At 48.2% G+C, this 19,157-nt stretch overlaps 1 protein-coding gene across 3 annotated transcripts in view; it reads left to right on the forward strand.

Annotated features, from left to right (window-relative positions):
* LOC140735828 (sorting nexin-27-like) overlaps positions 1-19,157 on the forward strand; it is a 74,447-nt gene that overhangs the window by 1,520 nt on the left and 53,770 nt on the right. For all 3 annotated transcript variants that reach the window (XM_073061337.1, XM_073061338.1, XM_073061340.1), the window contains exons 2-3: positions 14,549-14,780; positions 17,265-17,457. In XM_073061337.1, the coding sequence (XP_072917438.1) occupies positions 14,549-14,780; positions 17,265-17,457 (425 nt within the window). The remainder of the gene's footprint in view (positions 1-14,548; positions 14,781-17,264; positions 17,458-19,157) is intronic.

Consider the following 19,157-nt stretch of genomic DNA (forward strand, 5'->3'; position numbering starts at 1 on the left):
GGTACTTAAAGGCACATGATTCAATAGAGTGTAGTCAGCAGGGTTTCCTCAAGGGAAATCTGTTGGAATTCTTTGAAGAATAACTAATAGGATAGACAAAGGAGAATTGGTGATGTTGTGCACTTGGATTTTCAGAAGGCCTTTGACAAGGTACTGCACATGAGGCTGTTTAACAAGTTAAGAGCCCAAGGTATTACAGGAAAGATTCTGGTATGGATACATCAGTGGCAGATTGGCAGGAGGCAAAGAGTAGGAATAAAGGGAGCCTTTTCAGGTTAGCTGCTGGACTAGCGTGTTTCACAGGGCTTTGTGTTAGGAGTGCTTCTTTTTACGATACGTGACTTGTTTGATGCCTTTGTTGCAAAGTTTGCGGATGATACAAAGATGGGTAGAAGGGCAGGTAGTTTTGAGGAAGAAGAGAGACTACAGAAGGATGAGGAGAATGGGCAAAGAAGTGGCAGGTGGAATGCATTGTTGGGAAATGTATGGTCATGCACTTTGGTAGAAGAAATAAAAGGGGAGGCTATATTCTAAACTGAGAGAAAATCCAAAAATCTGAGGCACAACAAGACTTGGGAGTACTTGTGCAGGATTCCCTAAAGATTAATTTGCAGGTTGAGTCTGTGATGAGGAAGGCAAATCTGATACTAGCTTTAATTTCAAAAGAACTAGAATATTAAAGCAAAGATGTAATGTTGAAGCTTTATAAAGCACTGGTGAGGCCTCACTTGGGGTATTGTGAGCAGTTTTGGGCCCCTTAGAAAGGATGTGCTGACACTGAAGAGGGTTTAAAAGAGGTTCACGAAAATGATTTCAGGATTGAAAGGCTTGTCACATGTAGAGTGCTCTGGGCTTGTATTCACTAGAATTCAGAAGATCTAATTGAAACTTATTGAACAGTGAAAGGTCTTGATAGCTGGATGTGGAGAGGATGTAGTGGGAGAGTCTCTGACCAGAGGGGACAACCTCAGAATAGAGAAGTATCCTTTTAGAATGGAGATAAGGAGTTTCTTTAGCAAGAGAGTGGTGAATCCGTGCAATTTGTTGCCACAAGCAGCTGTGGAGGAAGCTTAGTTTTGGTCATGCCTAACACTTGTGACAGGCAAACCTTGAGGAACAGGATTTGATTAGCTCAGCTCTTTGGATCAGTTGCATAGTTTGTAACATCAGTCCCAAGGTCATTCTTCAATGGAAGTCATGCTGTCGCTTATCAGTTAAATGCTCCATTTGCTTGGGATATGTGATCATGTCTTGCAAACAAACTGGAAGATGTGTACTCACTCAAAGTCCTTCTGCATCGGTTGAAATTTTAAGCTCAGTTTACCATTTTATACATGACCAAACCCACTCTCAAGGTTTTCTACATGGCAACTCTGTATTAACAGATGTTATGATGCCTATAAAACAATTCATCTGATGGAAATTGGTTTGTCTCTGGTATTGGTTTGTCTCTAGGGCAGTACGTCAGTATAGAAACTGTAACTGACATAGATGCAGTACTGGTGGAGATAGATCTGCCATTGTGCAGCACTGGGTTACAGACCCGGTAGAGTTGGACTGCACCGTATAACACCGGGGTACAGTGTGGGGGATGGTTCTATCACTATAAAACTGCTTTACAGTACTGGCAGAGACAGGTCTGTTGCTGTAGAGCAAAGGGTGAGGTACATGTGGGGACAAGTCTGTCAGTGCAAAATACTGGTGTACAAAATAGTGGGGACGGGTCTGTCACAGTATAACACCGGGGTACGGTACCGGTGGGGACGGGTCTGTCACTGTGTAACACTGGGGTACGGTACCGGTGGGGACAGGTCTGTCACTGTATGACACTGGGATACGGTACCGGTGGGGAGAGGTTTGTTGTTGTATACTGTTGTGGTGTGAGGTTTTTTGTTTTGCTAACTCTTGAAATTCTGGGCTTCAACATTTGCATGTTGCTCCTGAGTGGTGGTAGCGTGGGTGTAGCAAGTTGGAATTCCTTCTGGATTCCTCAGCAGCTCACAGTTCCTTCAGTTAAGATGAAGTTCTTTTCATTAAGGGAACCACTTATTGTAGCCTGTGTTATAGATGTAATGGTTGGTTGATAAAGGGCAGTGATTTGGTGAGAGACCACTGTGAAATGTGAAACCACTTTCTCTGCTGCATGTCAATGTGAAAGTCAAGTTTATTGTCATATACACAAGGACGTGTATGCACAGATGTAATGAAAAATGTATGTGAAGGAGCTTCACCGGTGCTTAGCATCATGTAAATAGCATTCATAAGTAAAATAAATTTCAGATTCAGATTCAATTTATTGTCTTTTGTAAACCACAAATATAATGCAGTTAAAAAATGAGACGACATTCTCCGGAATGATATCACGAAAAAGCACAAAACAGACCACACAAGAAAAACCACATAACGTTTGGTAATCCCCAATCCAGAGTCCGGAGAGGCTGCTGCGTATCGATATCGCGCTGCCGTCTTAGCACGTTCCCTGGAAAGGAACTACAAACCCATCAGACAAAACTAAAGCTACAAGACCTACACAAAACCACATAGTTACGTATAGTTATAGTTAGCATATAGTTTCAGCAGTGCAGACAATACCATAATTGATAAAAGACTAACTGACAAAGACCACATAATTATAACACATAGTTTCAACAGTACAAAGCAATACCGTAATCTGATAAAGAGCGGTCCATGGCATGACTTAAAAGAAAGTCTCAAAGTCCCGACAGCCCATCATCTCATGCAGACGGTAGAAGGAAGAAAAACTCTTCCTGCCATGAATCTCCAGCACCGCAGCTTGCCGATACAGCACTCTGGGAGCCCCGACCACAGCCAACTCTGAGTCTGTCCGAAAACTTCGAGCCTCCAACCAGCCCTCCGACACCAAGCACCATCTCTGCCGAGCGCTTCGACCCCGGCACCGGCCGCCAAGCAACAGGCAAAGCCGAGGATTTGGGGCCTTCCTCCCTCCCGGAGATTTTTCCGATCGCACAGTAGCAGCGGCAGCGAAACAGGCATTTCAGAAGTTTCACCAGATGTTCCTCCGTGCTTCACACATCCGTCTCCATCAAATCAGAATTGTACATGGCATCCTACTTGACAGATTACAGATATTCATTCCAAAGTGGCCGCTGCGCGCTGCGTCACACCGCCATCTTGCATCATATCAGAGTAACAGAGTATATATAGTTTTATTTCCACGAAAACAATTTGGAAAAAAAAACGTCCGATGTAGTACAAAGTGGCGATTGTATCGTGGTACTGAGGTAGTGATTGGGGTTGTGCTGGTTGGTTCAAGATTCAAACAGCTAAAGGGAAGGAGCTGTTCCTGAACCTGGTGGTGTGGGGCTTCAGGCATCTGTACCTCCTGCTTGATGGAGCTGTGAGAAGATGGCCTGGCCCAGAGGGTGGGTGTCTTTGATAATGGATGTTGTCTTCATGATGCTGCAGCTGCTGTAGATAAGACCAATGGTGGCACCAATGATGGTGGTAACACACTGTTCTGTTGACGCCAGATTTAGGGATCTTTGACCTGAAACGTGAACTGTTCTTCTTTCCACACACAGCCTCTCTTCCACTATACTGCTTCCACTATTTCCTGTTTTTATTTCAGGATTTTCAGCACCTGCAGTTTTATTTTCTTCCAGATCTTACTGTTTCTAGACATGCCAAATGCTGACATTTCTAACCATGCCCATGTGAGAATCATTCACAAGACTGTATCGTCGGCAAAAGCGGTGCAAGATGTACCTGCACTGAGGTGAAGTCCAGACCCATCCCTATCTAATGAACATAGTCAAACTTCCATTATGATAGTACATAAAATAGGGGAAAGCGAGTGTCCTTGATTTAACCATACCCCCCCCCCCCCCGTTAAAAGAGGAAAACAGAGGAATGAGGTCTCTGCTACCATTACAAACTCCCACAACCCATGTTGATTCCGTGATTTTGGTCTCTGGGGCCGATGTGCGAGCAGCCTTCAGGAGGGTGAGCCCATGAAAAGTATCCAGCCCAGACGGGGTACCTGGCCAAGTACTAAAGATCTGTGCTGATCAACTGGCTGGAGTGTTCACTGAGATCTTTAACCTCCAGCTTCTTCAGTCTGAGGTACCCACCTGCTTCAAGCAGGCTTCACTTATACTGGTGCCTAAGAAGAGCGAAGTAGCCTATCTCAATGACTATCTTCCAGTAGCACTTACATCCACTGTGATGAAGTGATCTGAGAGGTTGACGATGAGGCGATCTGAGAGGTTGATGATGAAGCATTTCAACTCCTATCTGAGAAGTTTGGATCTGCTCCAATTTGCCAACTGGAGTTACAGGTTGACAGCAGATGCCATTTCATTGGCCCTTCGCTCAACCCTGGAACATCTGGACAGCAAAGGTGCGTACATCAGGATGTCTTTATCAACTACAGCTTGGCATTCAATATTACCATCCCCTCAAAACTAATCAATAAGCTTCAAGCCCTTGGACTCAATACCTCCTTGTGCAATTAAATCCTTGATGTTCTCACTTGCAGACCCCAGTCAGTTCAGATTGGCAACAACATCTCCTCCACAATCTCCATCAGTACAGGTGCACCAGAAAGCTGTGTGCTTAGCCCTCTACTCGCTTCACACTTATGATTGTGTGCCTAAGCACAACTCCAATGCCATATTCAAGTTTGCTGCGGACGTCTCTGTTGTCGACCAAATCAAAGTTGATGATGAATCACCGTACAGGAGAGAGATTGAAAATCTGGCTGAGTAGTGCTAAAACAACCACCTCTTATTCAGTGTCAGCAAGACCAAGGAACTAACTATTGACTTCAGGAGGAGGAAACTAGAGGTCCATGAACCAGTCCTCAGCAGCGGTTCAGAGGCGGAATGGGTCAGCAACTTTAAATACTTCAGTGTTATTATTTGGGAGGACCTGTCCTGGGCCCAACATGGAAGTGCAATTATGAAGAAAGCACCTACTTCCTTAGCAGTTTGCAAAGATTTGGTGTGACATCTAAAACTTCGACAGACTTCTGTAGATATGTAATGGAGAGTATATTGATTGGCTGCATCACAGCTTGGTATGGAAACACCAGTGCCCTCAATTAAAAAATCCTACAAAATGTAGTGGCTATGACACAGTCCATCATGAGTAAAGCCCTCCCCACCATTGAGCACATCTACATGAAGTGTTGTTGCAGGAAAGCAACATCCATCATCAGGGACCCCACCACCCCGGTCATGCTCTCTTCTCACTGCTGCTATCAGGAAGAAGGTACGGGAGCCCCAGGACTCAGATGACCAGGTTCAGGAACAGTTATTACCCTTCAAACCAGAAGGGATAACTTCACTCAACTTCATTTGCCGCATCATTGAAATCTTCCTACAATTTAAGACTCATTTTCAAGGACTCTTCATCTCATGGTCTAGATATTTATTGTTTACTGATTTATTATTATTTCTTTCCTTTTGTATTTGCACAGTTTATTGTACTTTGCACATTGGTTGAATGCTCAAAATGGTGTAGTCTTTCATTGATTCTATTATTTTTTTATTCTTTTATAGATTTATTGAGTATGCTGGCAAGAAAATGAATCTTGGGGTTGCATGTGGTCACATATATTTACTTTGAACATGTCTAATATGAGGTGCATGGAATGGATGCCAACCCCCTCTCTTTCCCCTCCCCACCCCCAGCTGTCTGTGGGTGGCTGACCTACAGCTGGCTGTGGGTAAACTGTTGTCCATCTTTCAATGTTAGAAAAGGCACACTAAAAGGAAAGCTAGCAGCTTTAGTTGTGGGCCATGTGTGCACTAATCTTGTTCCAAAACCTGGTTTACAATCACCTGAGGGTTGGGGTGATTGATAGCAGTAGCTTTCAGAAAGAAGTTGGGCAACTACTTGATGGCATTGACATGAGGCGGAGCAGGCATTGGGTCTGAAACCAGTAGGAATTGGTCTTGTGCTGATCAGATCTGAAGATCAGCTCCACTCTGCTGTCTGGTCTTCAGAAACTGTCAGGCAGGCAGTCAGACATAGCTTGCACGCTGAAAGATGATCTGGTTTTCATGGGACAATTAGCCACCTCCTGTGGACTTAACGGGCTGTGAATGTTTGGGACATCCTGAGGCTACGTCCACACTACACCGGATAAATCTGTAACTGAAGCTTTTTCTATTCATTTTTACCCTTCGTCCATACTAAAACGGCGTTTTCGTCTCCCAAAACTGAGCTTTTCAGAAACGCTCTCCAAAGTGTGTATTTTTGAAAATGCTGGATTGGCCAGATCGGTGTGGACGGGGTAACCAGAGACTTTTGAAAACGCTGTCAGACAGCAGCGCGCTATTTCATTGTTTTCTTGAACGCAACCTAACAATTTCAGAACAGACGGCAACGAAACTGACGTCAGAAGAGTTAGAAATGTACTTACCAAATACTTTGACCCATAACTTACTGAATAAATAAGTATACTCCCTGTTTTGCCCTGTTTTCTGTCCTTGCTCGTATGAAGGTGGTTTACCTATTTATGCAAGTACTTCTCTGACAATAGATGTGTAACAGCCTAAAGTAACATTGTATGGTAATACAAGATAACACTGATGCAAACATGTTTTATACATTTAACAAGGTGCTTAATTAATGCAACAAAGTTAGTCAGTTTTTCAATATTCGTCGTCAGCCGGGTCAATCTGTCTATGAATTCCCTGTCGGTTGCCTCCATATGCTCCAGTATTTATGTGTTTTTTTTTATTTTTAAGTTCTCCTGCTCGAAAGCCAATAGCTGTCTGTCATTTTAAGTTTTTCTAGTCTATAACTACACAAACGCGCACTTTTATGGTGAGATTCGACACCAAACATGGCGCTTGTTTTCGGTAGATGTCTCCTGCGCATGCGCAGAAGGAGGAGATTCGCCAAAATCTCCGTTTCAATGTGGATAGAGATATTTTTAAAAACGCATAGTGTGGACACCTATCGTTTTTATGTGAAACCGGCATTTTCAAAATTATCCGGTCCAGTGTGGACGTAGCCTGCGAATGTGACAGAAACGACTCTCCAGGTGGGTGTGTCAGGCGTTTGAGGTGAGAGGGGAGACATTTAAAGGAGATCTTGAGTAAGTTTTCCACTTGAGGATTTCAGTGGTTATCTGGAAAAGCAGCCCACATAACCTGTGGGGATAGAGACAATTACAAGATTTGAAAGGCGTTTGGATAGGAGCAATGTAGAGGGATGGAGCCTAATGTGGGATTGGTGTAGATGGAGAACTCAGTCAGCAGGGAGAAGGTGTACTGTTTTTGTACTGTCTCACTCTGAAACTGGATGGTGTCACAGCATTAACTGCATCTCCTGTGCTGGAAGACTTATCTGTGTACAATGTCCTGTGTATGTTACTAAAAAGGGCTTCTTTGGTTTGTTACGAGTAGGAATGCTTCTTTGTCTGTTAAAAGTTTCTCTTGCCGTTGTTTCGCTTTAGAATGGCTGATATGGTAATTGTATTCATTTGTTAATCAATGGGGAATGTTATTGTGTTTTGTGAGGCTGGGAACTTGGGGGAGGGGTTGCGCGGGCTTGGGGAGTCCGGAGGGAGACGCCGAGGAAGGAGGACGTGCGCTCGGGAGACCACCGGGGAGTCCGAAGTGGGAGTTTCGGGAGGACGACCACCGAGGAGTCGAATGGTTCGCTGGATGAGCTCCACCGATGTGCACTAAACTGACTGAACTTTGATAAGTTGGCGCCTTTTGTTTTTTTCTTGTATATATATATATATATATATATATTGTACTGCCTAATACTCTTTTAATTTTAGTAAACTCTTTAAAGTGTATTTCATAACGGTATTTGTTGTGAGTTTGATACTGCCGGCATAAACTCGATTCTCACAGCACCTGCGTGAACGGGAGGCGGGGTTGGTGTGTGGCTGGATCTCTTTTTCCCCTAGACATATATACCAGCCTGTTGGGTAACTGTTACATTTGTGGGGTGCTCGCCCGGGATTGGATTGTCAGGGGGCTGTGGAATCGCGCAGGTAGAATTGATAGCTCGACGGTGTGGTAAAGAGATGGAGTCTAGCTGGGTGTTAGTTAGTACGAGTGCTGACGTCAGGACGTTGGAACTGCCGGTGACGGTCAGTGTACCGGGGGAGGAGGGGCTGTGGGGGCTCCACACTCTCTCCGAGGATGAGGCTGAGGAGACATTGGAGGAGGAGCTAGAGCTAGAGGAAAACACCGGAGAGGTGGCAGGCACTAGCAAAGGGAGGAGGGAGGAGGGAGTCGTGACTAGGCCCCGCTCCCCAGGTAGGGTGGAAGCCTCCGAGCTGGCAGCCGCACTTAACTCCCTGGTGGGAGTGGCCGAGAGGCCACGGCTGAAGCTGGGGGTGTTCTCCGGAGCCAAGCCTACTCCGGACGGGGAGGTGGACTATGAGACCTGGATCGAGCATACGTCCTTGATGTTAGAGGAGAGGCCAGGCTCGGAGGAGGAGAAGCGGCAGCGATTGGTGGGAAGTTTGAGGGGTTTAGCAGCCAAAACAGTTCGGGAATGGAAAGCTGAAAAGTCTGGGGCCTCAGTGGAGGAATGTATAGAAGTTTTGGAGGGAGCGTTTGGGTTGTCAGGGGAACCCTGGCTGCTTTTAGCAGAGTTCCAACGCCTGGAACAATGGAGAGGGGAAAAGCTCTCCGAGTACATATTTAGGATGGAGGGGATGCTCTCCGGGCTGCGGCGCCGGGGGGTAGTGAAGGCACCGGACGTGGCTAGCGTGAGGATGAGTCAGTTATTCAGTGGCTCTCTGGAGGAGGACAAGGTGGCGTGGACTATTAGGCAGGCTTATAGGAAAGGCCCCCCTCCATCGTTCGGGCAATTGATTAGAGAGGTGCGGGAGGAAGAGAGAGCGTTGGGGCGGAAAAGGGGCGCGGGCCTACGGGAGCGATCCTCAGTGATACAGGAAGTGGTGGCTGGGTGGAGGAATGACAACCCACCGAGGGGTAGAGAATCCCCTCTGGAGGGGAGGGACAGGGGAGGTACCCACTCTCAGGGGCGACCAGTGCCGTGGGTTGGGAGTGGGAGTCGTCCTGAGAGAGGAGGGGCGGCAGGCAGCGTGTGCTTTAACTGTGGGAAAGAGGGGCATTTCAGGCGGGACTGTGGGCGGCCGAGGGTGTGCTATAGCTGTGGAGAGGAGGGACACTTTAGGTGGGATTGTGAGAGACAAGGAGTTCCGCGGAGGACAAGCCCCCCTGCGACTAAGAAGGGGGAGGTGTCGGGAAACTTAGGAGAGGCTCAGTGAGGGAACGGACTGGAGCCTCTGGAGGAACACGTTCCCAGAGATCAGCCAGGGGACCACCGGGTGCCCACCCCTCTATTCCAGATGGGCTGGTAGGACCCCGTGCCAGTGTGGGTCTACGGATAGAGGGAGTTTACGCAAAAGCCGTTCTGGATACGGGATCGCAGGTGACCTTATTGTACCGGTCTTTCTACCACCAATATCTAAAGCATTTGCCTGTAACCCCATTTGATGCCCTGCAGATTTGGGGTGTGAGCGAGGGTGACTACCCGTACGATGGGTACCTATCGGTGAGATTGGAGTTCTCGGAGGGCGATGTGGGAGTGTCTGAAGCTATTGAGACGTTGGTGTTGGTGTGTCCTGACCCGGTGGAAACTGGTGGTGCTGCCCTCCTGGTGGGGACTAATTCCCCCGTTGTGCGACGGCTCCTGGGAGCTTGTAAGGAGAAAGCGGGGGAAGACTTTCTGGAGACCCTCTCGGTGCATCCAGTGTTTCGAGCAGTGTTTGAAGAAGGGGTTGCCTCACTAGGACTGGACCCGGAGTGTAAACGCGGGACGGTGTGGTGTACGCAGGCGAGGCCCAAGGTGATCCGACCCGGGGAGGTAGCACTAGTGATGGGGACACCCAGATTCCCAGGAGTGCCGACGGGCGAAGCCCTGTTAGTAGACGCCCCGGACGATCTTGAAGGGGAGACACGATTTCCGGCGGGGGCGCTGGTGAGGCCCGAAGTGCAGAGACCAGGGGTGGTACATGCGAGGCGTATAGCTATAAGTGTCAGGAACACCACGGCAAGAGAAATCACCTTTAAGAGGGGAATGCCGCTGGCACATCTGTTCCCGGTGACGGTAATGTCTAGCGCACCAGTGAGGACCCCTAACGGGGAGGGATCGGAGCATCGAAGGAAGCTGACCGCTGAAGTCTTTAACTTCGGGGATTCCCCTGTGTCGCCGGAGTGGAAACACAGACTAGTGGAGAAGATGCTGAAGATGGAAGCTGTTTTTTCTCAGGGCGAGTTTGATGTTGGCTGCTCCAAAAGCACTTGCCACACCATCCAGGTGACGGAGGACACCCCGTTCAGAGAGAGATCCCGGCGGCTGGCTCCGGCAGATGTTGAGGACGTGCGGCAGCACCTGCGCAAGTTGAAGGAGGCCGGAATCATAGCTGAGTCCCGAAGTCCTTATGCGTCCCCAATAGTGGTGGCACGGAAGAAGAATGGGCGAGTGCGCATGTGTGTTGACTACAGGACGTTGAATCGGCGAACTGTCCCTGATCAATATACTGTCCCAAGAGTCGAGGATGCGCTGGCCTGCCTGAGCGGTGCGAAGTGGTTCAGTGTGCTGGATTTAAGAAGTGGGTATTACCAGATCCCCATGAGTGCGGCCGATAAAGAGAAGACCGCTTTTATCTGCCCGCTGGGGTTCTTTCAGTTCGAACGAATGCCACCTTCCAGAGGCTCATGGAGAGAACTGTGGGGGATATGAATCTGTTAGAGGTGCTGGTGTACCTGGACGATTTGATAGTGTTTGGATCGACTTTGGAGGAACATGAGGAGAGGCTGTTGAAGGTGTTGGGCCGGCTTAATGAAGAAGGGTTGAAGCTTTCCCTGGACAAATGCCAGTTCTGCAAGGCGTCGGTTAGCTACGTTGGTCATATCATTTCGCGAGAGGGAGTGGCTACTGATCCAACCAAGATAGAAGCTGTGACCACCTGGCCGAGACCCCAGAAAGTGGGCGCTCTGCGCTCATTTTTGGGGTTCTGTGGGTATTACCGGCGATTTGTGAAAGGATACGCCAAAGTGTGTCATCCGTTGACTCAGCTGTTGTGTGGCTATCCCCCGGTGGGAAAGAAACGGACGGGGGACCAGAGGCAGGACGCTGGAGGATACTGGAACCCGGCGGAACCTTTTGGCTCGAGATGGGATGATCAATGTGAAGAGGCGTTCCGATCTTTGAAAAGGGCACTGACCCAGGCCCCGGTGTTGGCTTTTGCCGATCCCCAGAAGCCATATGTGCTGCACACGGATGCCAGTCGAGAGGGTCTCGGGGCTGTTCTGTACCAGGAGCATGGCAAAGCATTGAGGCCGGTAGCCTTTGTCAGCCGAAGCTTGTCGCCATCGGAGAGAAACTATCCCACTCACAAGTTGGAGTTCCTGGCGCTGAAGTGGGCGGTGGTGGACAAGTTGGGCGATTACCTGTACGGAGCCAAGTTTGAGGTGCGAACGGATAACAATCCGCTCACTTATATTTTGACTTCGGCAAAGCTGGATGCCACAGGACATCGGTGGCTGGCGGCCTTGTCGGTATATGATTTCAGCCTGAGGTACCGGCCCGGAAGCAAGAATCTCGATGCGGATGCTTTGTCTCGTCGGGAGCCGGGGGAACAGGAGAGGGATGAGGAGTGGGAGAGTGTCCCTGCCCCTGGAGTGAAGGCGATGTGCCAGTTTGCTATCACCGTGAAGGCCAAGGGAAGAGGGAGGCTGGAACGAGCCGTGGACCATTTGGGGGGTTTTGACGACGCCATACCCCTAGCTTACTGTGACCTGACCGCACTACGGACTAAACAGTTGCCGGAACTGAGTCCGGGGGAAGTGGCCGCTGCTCAGCAAAATGACCCGGGCATTGGCACAGTGTGGAGAGCGGTCGAGAGGGGGGATGGGGCGTTGGCTGAGAAGGCGAAACACCCATTCGTGCCCCTGTTGTTGAAGGAGTGGTCTCGGTTGAAGTTAAAGAACAAAATCTTGTACCGGGTAACGGCGCCTCCGGACCAACCCCACTGTTGGCAACTGGTCCTGCTGGAGGAGTATCGGCAGGCTGTACTCCAGGCCCTACATGATGATTCTGGACACTTGGGGGTGGAAAAGACCTATGGATTACTCAAAGACCGGTTCTACTGGCCCCGGATGAGGGGGGAAGTCGAAGAATACTGTAGGGGCTGCAGTCGTTGCATCCGGAGGAAGACCCTGCCCGCGTTGGCGGCTCCACTGTCGCACTTGCAGAGTGCGGGACCTCTGGACCTGGTATGTATGGATTTTCTGTCGATTGAACCTGATACCAGCAACACCGCGAATGTCTTAGTCATTACCGATCATTACACTCGCTATGCTCAGGCATTTCCCACTAAGGATCAGAAGGTGACGACAGTGGCGAAGGTGTTATGGGAGAAGTATTTTGTTCAATACGGCCTTCCCAGGCGAATCCATAGCGATCAGGGGCGGGACTTTGAGAGCCGCCTTATCCATGAATTACTGACTATGCTTGGGGTTGAGAAATCCAGGACTACCCCGTATCACCCACAGGGAGATCCGCAGCCAGAGAGGTTCAACCGGACCCTGTTGGATATGCTCGGGACGCTGGAGATTGGGCAGAAAAGCAGGTGGAGTCGTCATATTGGACAATTGGTTCACTGTTACAATTGTGCTCGCAATGATGCTACAGGATATTCGCCCTATTATTTGATGTTCGGGCGGGAAGCGAGGTTGCCCATTGACTTGTGTTTTGGGGGTGAAGTGGGTGAATTACCTGGGAAGTCCCATCTAAAGTATGTGTCCGACATGAAGAGGGAGTTACAGCGGGCGTACGAGTTGGCCGAGGCGGCGGCTACCAAACAAAATCAGAGGAATAAGATGCGGTATGATCGAAAGGTGAAGTTTGTTCAATTATTGCCGGGCGACCGGGTCCTTTTACGGAATTTGGGACTCCCTGGTAAGCACAAGTTGGCAGACCGATGGGCGGCCAGCCCCTATGTAATAGAGAGCCAGATGCCGAACCTGCCAGTTTACCGGGTGAAACCTGAGGATGGGAAAGGGCCTATCAAGGTACTCCATCGGAATCACCTGCTGCCGCTGGGTCAAGCGGTACAGGTGGATATGGAGCCAGAGTGGGAGGTTACGCCCAGTACAAGGACTCTGCGAGGGCACAGAGAAAGGGAAGAGACCACTGCTGAAGAGCGGGGACGGGTCCCTCGCCCGGAAATGGCTACTGATTCGGAAGAGGACGACTCAGATGAGTGGCCCCGTTCCCATTCGCTGGTGCTCCAGTACCCGGAGAGGAGGCTCCTGGCCCTTCCCATACTGAATTGGGTGAGAGGAGGGAAGGTCTTGAGGGCCAGATGGAGAGGCAGCCAACAGTGGTGGGAGAGAGGGTGGAGCCCGAGCGTGAGCCGGAGAGATCTCAGGTGAGGGAGGACCCCCGTGAGGAAGGGGGTGAGGGTCTGTCAGGAAGACCTGGGGTGTCCGAGACAGTGGGTTCGCAGGTGGAGAGGGAGCCCAGGGGGGGCAGAAGGGGTATGGAGATCTCAGAGGATTAGGCGCCCCCCAGAGCGGTTGACATATGTGGTACCCGGAGAACCGAGTGTGATTTCTACTGCTCTGGGTAGTTATGTCGCTGCTTTCTGCACCTGGGTTGGGTTTTGTGTGTTGCAAGAAGCTTTGGGGAACTCTAGTAATGCCATGAGGGCATGACATTTGCTGGTGGGGAGAGAATGTACAATGTCCTGTGTATGTTACTAAAAAGGGCTTCTTTGGTTTGTTACGAGTAGGAATGCTTCTTTGTCTGTTAAAAGTTTCTCTTGCCGTTGTTTCGCTTTAGAATGGCTGATATGGTAATTGTATTCATTTGTTAATCAATGGGGAATGTTATTGTGTTTTGTGAGGCTGGGAACTTGGGGGAGGGGTTGCGCGGGCTTGGGGAGTCCGGAGGGAGACGCCGAGGAAGGAGGACGTGCGCTCGGGAGACCACCGGGGAGTCCGAAGTGGGAGTTTCGGGAGGACGACCACCGAGGAGTCGAATGGTTCGCTGGATGAGCTCCACCGATGTGCACTAAACTGACTGAACTTTGATAAGTTGGCGCCTTTTGTTTTTTTCTTGTATATATATATATATATATATATATATATATATATATTGTACTGCCTAATACTCTTTTAATTTTAGTAAACTCTTTAAAGTGTATTTCATAACGGTATTTGTTGTGAGTTTGATACTGCCGGCGGGGGCGCGAGGCATAAACTCGATTCTCACAGCACCTGCGTGAACGGGAGGCGGGGTTGGTGTGTGGCTGGATCTCTTTTTCCCCTAGACATATATACCAGCCTGTTGGGTAACTGTTACAAGGTGTACTGTTTTTGTACTGTCTCACTCTGAAACTGGATGGTGTCACAGCATTAACTGCATCTCCTGTGCTGGAAGACTTATCTGGGAAAAGTTTGCTTACTGTTTGGCTTTTCTACCCTTCCCCCACCCTACCCTCCTCACCCTGCCTCACCTCCATCCAATCCCCAATCCCCTCTCCTCTCCGTAGCAATGCAGTAAACGTGGAAGGGGCGACACATAAGCAAGTGGTGGACCTGATACGTGCCGGAGACAAGGAATTGCTGCTCACCGTCCTCTCCGTGCCTCTTCATGAAGTGGAAAGTCTGGATCCCAGCGATGACTCCTTGAGCCAATCCTTCTACGACTACACCGAGAAGCAGGCCATCCCCATCTCCATTCCCAGCTACAGCCACGTGGAGCAAAATGGAGAGAAATTTGTCGTGAGTGCTGCTAGTTTCTTGTGGGAGGAGGCCTTTTGGCTCTTTGTGTCTGCGCTGACCTCCTGAGTGATGAATCAATCCCACTGCCCCACTCATTTTGCTGTTTGCTCTTTCTCTCATTCACGTTACCTCCACCCTGCTTCCTCAAGCCCCCACCTTGTCCACAGGTAACTTAGAGCAGGCAGCTAAACTACCAACCATGCCCACCTTTGGGATGAGTTTTGGTTATAGGAAGAATGTGTAAAGACAAAGTAAAATTATTATCAAAAAGTATGTATATGTTACCATATACTTCCTTGAAATTTTCTTGCAAGCATTTACCAGAAAATAAAGAAATACACAGTCACAACAACTCCACCCAACCAGCAGTGGAGGATCAAACGTTGGTCACCGAAGCTGTGTATCATTGGCTCCATTACATGTTCTTCATGTTCAATTTCAAGTTTAGTTATCATTCAGTCATATATGAGTAGCCAAATGAAACAGTGTTCCTTTGGGGCCAAGGTGCAAAACATATTGCCAACAGTGCACAGCACATAGTACAGGTAGCACGTACAGTTACAATTTCAGAAACACAGTCACAAGTCACAAACAAAATAAAATAATAACATAGCCCAAGTCCCCGAGTGGCATGATTGTAGAATTGAAGGTCCTGGTGAAGGGTCTCAGCCTAAAATGTCGATTGTTTGTTTCCCTAGATGGTTCTGTTGTACCATGCAGAGAAACGAGGCCTTCTTCACTTCATTCCATCTCATTTTCTCTTGAGTTTGAAGAATAAGGGCCCATTGGAGATCAAAAGGATTACCTGCAGGCGATAGCTGAGGTCCTTGGTGAATATTTATCATTGAAGAGAAGAAAGATATGAAGACTTTGGAACTTGAGATAGTTAAAGTGGATGTCTTGCAGATGGTGCACATTACAGTGGAGGAGTTGCTGGATGCCTTAAATGGTATGAAGGTAGATCAATCTGCAGGGTCTTAAGAAATTTTACGGGCCCTGGCTGAGATATTTGCAACATTATTAGCAACAGGTGAAGTGTCAGAACACTGGATTGTGGCTAATATTGTGTCTTTATTTAAGAAGAGCTGCAAAGAAAAGTTTGGGAACAATAGATATTAAGCCTAATGTTTGTGTGGTAAGGAAGTTACCAGAGTGGATTCTGAGGGATAAGGTGTACATGCATTTGGAAAATTGGGTTGATTAAGGATAGTCAGCATGGATTTATGTGTGTGTGATCACCTCTCATGAATTTGAGTTTCTTTGAAGCAGTAACCAAAAGAGCTCGATGAAGGAAGAGTTGTAATCGTGGCCTATATGAACGTGAGTAAGGCTGTTGATAAGGTTTTCCCATGATAGGCTGCGGAAGACAGTGAAAAAGATTAGCAAAAATTACATGGGATGTTGATCAGCTGAGTAAATGGGCCAAGGTCTGACAAGTGGAGTTTAGTTCAGATAAGTGTGAGGTGTTGCATTTTGGAAAGTCAAATCAAGATAATACTTTCATAGTGAATGGTATTATCCTAGGCAGTGTGGATCTTGGAGTTTAAATACATTGTTCCATGAAACTAGAGTCATAGGTAAACAGGATGGTGAAGAAGTTTTTTTGGCACACTGGCTGCCTTCAGTCAAGGCATTGATTATAGAAGTTGGGAGGTCATATTACAAAATGTTGGTGAGGATAAGCTTGGAGTATTGTGTTCAGTTTCGGTCACTGTGCTATAGGAACAATGTTATTGAACTGAAAAGAGTGCAGAAAAGATTTACAAAGATGTTGCCAGGACTAAGAGAGACCTGGCAACATTTGACAAGCTAGGACTTTATTCCTCAGCACATAGGAGACTGAGAGGTGATCTACAGAGGTGTTTAAAGCCGTGAAGGCATATAGTGAATGCACTTAGTCTTTTTACCAGGGTTGGGGAATGAAGAGCATATGTTTATTGTGAGAGAAGAAATTTAATAGGAACTTGAGTGATAACATTATTCTATACAGAGAGTGGTATATATGGAATGAACTGTCAGAGGAAGTGGCTGAGGCAGGTACAATAACAATTTCTAAAAGACAGTAGGACAAGTACTTGGTAAGGTTTAGAGGGATATGGCCAAAGATTGGCAAATGGGATTAGCTTGGATGAGCATCCAGGTCGTTTTGATTAGTTGGGCCAAAGAGCTTGATTTCATGCTGCATGACAGTCTAACTCTCTTCTGTACACCACTTTTACTATAGTTCTTCCTGTCTTGCCAACCTCAGTGATGCTTGGATTTGTACACTGAAATTCCTCTGTCCCTTAATACTCTTTTGGGCCCCACCACTTACTGGGTCCATCCTACCAAGTTCTCCCAAAATGCATCACCTCACATATACCAGGATTAAACTGCATCTGCCATTGCTCTGCCCACTGAGCCAGACCTTCCACATTCCCCTATAACCATTGCTCTTGGTCACCCTGCAGTGTACTGTAATGTCGCCTGCCCTAATCTCCCCAGGTTTACAACATTTGCATGGCTGGCCGACAGCTGTGCTCTAGGCGGTACCGTGAGTTCGCCATCCTGCACCAGAACCTCAAGCGGGAGTTCCCTGACTTCGGCTTCCCCCGGCCACCGGGCAAGTGGCCCTTTTCCTTGTCTGAGCAGCAGCTGGACGTGCGTCGGCGTGGCCTTGAGGAGTACCTGGAGAAAGGTGAGCCTTCGGTGGACTGTCCTGGTGAAGTGGACAGGATGATCCCAGCAGCATTGCGGGACTAAGTGGAGCAATTAGAAGCTCAAGGGATGGGGTGTTGATGCCAGGGGCAAGCAGAAACTATCACAGAACCAATGAAAATCTGCTGCAAAAGAGAACTGCAAATATAAAAAATGAAATAATAGTAAATAAATATATAAGGAATAAATATTAAGAACATGAATGAAGTCCTTGAAAGGGAGTCCATAGATTGTGGGAATATTTCCTTGGGGCAAGTGAATTTGAGTGGAATTATCCCTTTGGTTCAAGAGTCTGATGGTTGAAGGGTAGTAACTGTTCCTGAACCTGGTGGTGTGAGTTCTGAGATTCCTGTACCACCTTCCCGAAGGCTACAGTGAAAAGAACACGTCCTGGGTGGTAGATGCCCCAAATGATGGATGCATTTTCCTGTGGTAAGAGAGGGGTGGGAGCCCTGGCGGGTAGAGGGGGATGGATGGGCCTGGCTGTGGGAAAGAGGTAGGGAGATGAGCTTGGTGTCCAGAGAGGGATGGATGGGCCTGGCAAGGGGTGGGGGTTGGACCTGGCAGAGAGGGAAAGGGGAACTTGGCGGAGAAGGTTTGTGCCTGGTATGCTTGGTGAATGGTTGTTCTGGAGCACTGTATTGCTGTACATCTATCTGTAGGATGGGCTGAAGTGCCCCTTGACTTGGTAATGAGAGACGTACGTGAATTCAAAGAAGACATACCTTCCCTGCTTTGTGTAGTTTTCAATGACCTCTTATGTATCCGGCTGCACGGGAGTCCCCCAGCCTGGATTAAGTTAACAGGGAACTTGTAAACAAGAGAAAATCTGCAGATGCTGGAAATCCAAGCAACACATCCAAAATGCTGGAGGAACTCAGCAGGCCTGGCAGGCAGCATCAATGGAAGAGTACAGTGATGTTTGGGCCGAGACCTTTCATCAGGAATGGGAAGAAAAGAATGAGGAGTCAGAGGAAGAAAGTGGGGGGAGAGGAGGAAGAGCCACAAGGTGATAGGTGAAACCAGAAGGGGGGGGGGAGGGGTGAAGTAAAGAGCTGGGAAGCTGTTTGGTGAAAGAAATACAGGGCTAGAGAGGGGGAGTCTAACAGGAGAGGACAGAAGGCCATGGAAGAAAAAAAAGTGAGAGGAGCACCAGAGAAAGGTAACAAGATAGGGTGAGAGAGGGAAATGGTGAAGGGGGGTGGGGGGGATCATTACCAGAAGTTGAGAAATTGATCTTCATGCTATCAGATTGGAGGCTACCCAGATGGAATACAAGGTGTTGTTCCTCCAATTTGAGTGTGGCCTATTGCAACAGTAGAGGAGACCGTGGACTGACACGTTGGAATGGGAATGGGAATTAAAATGGGTGGCTACTTGAAGATCCCGCTTTTTTTAGAGCTTGGTGAAGCGGTCTCCCAGTCTGTGTCAGGTCTCACCGATGTGTAGGAGGTTACACCAGGAGCACTGGATATAGTAGATGACCCCAACAGACTCACAGGTGAAGTGTCACCTCACCTGGAAGGACTTTGGGGCCCTGAAAGGTAGTGAGGGAAGAGATGTGGGGATAGGTGTAGCATTTGTTCTGCTTGTCCTATTCTCAATGCTCTGATTTTATAGATCCTATCAGTGTTTTTAGGCTTTGGGGAGTAGGTTTATTTTACAGGCCTAATTATTAGG

This window comes from Hemitrygon akajei, chromosome 11 (assembly GCF_048418815.1).
Source record: "Hemitrygon akajei chromosome 11, sHemAka1.3, whole genome shotgun sequence".
NCBI lineage: Eukaryota > Metazoa > Chordata > Chondrichthyes > Myliobatiformes > Dasyatidae > Hemitrygon > Hemitrygon akajei.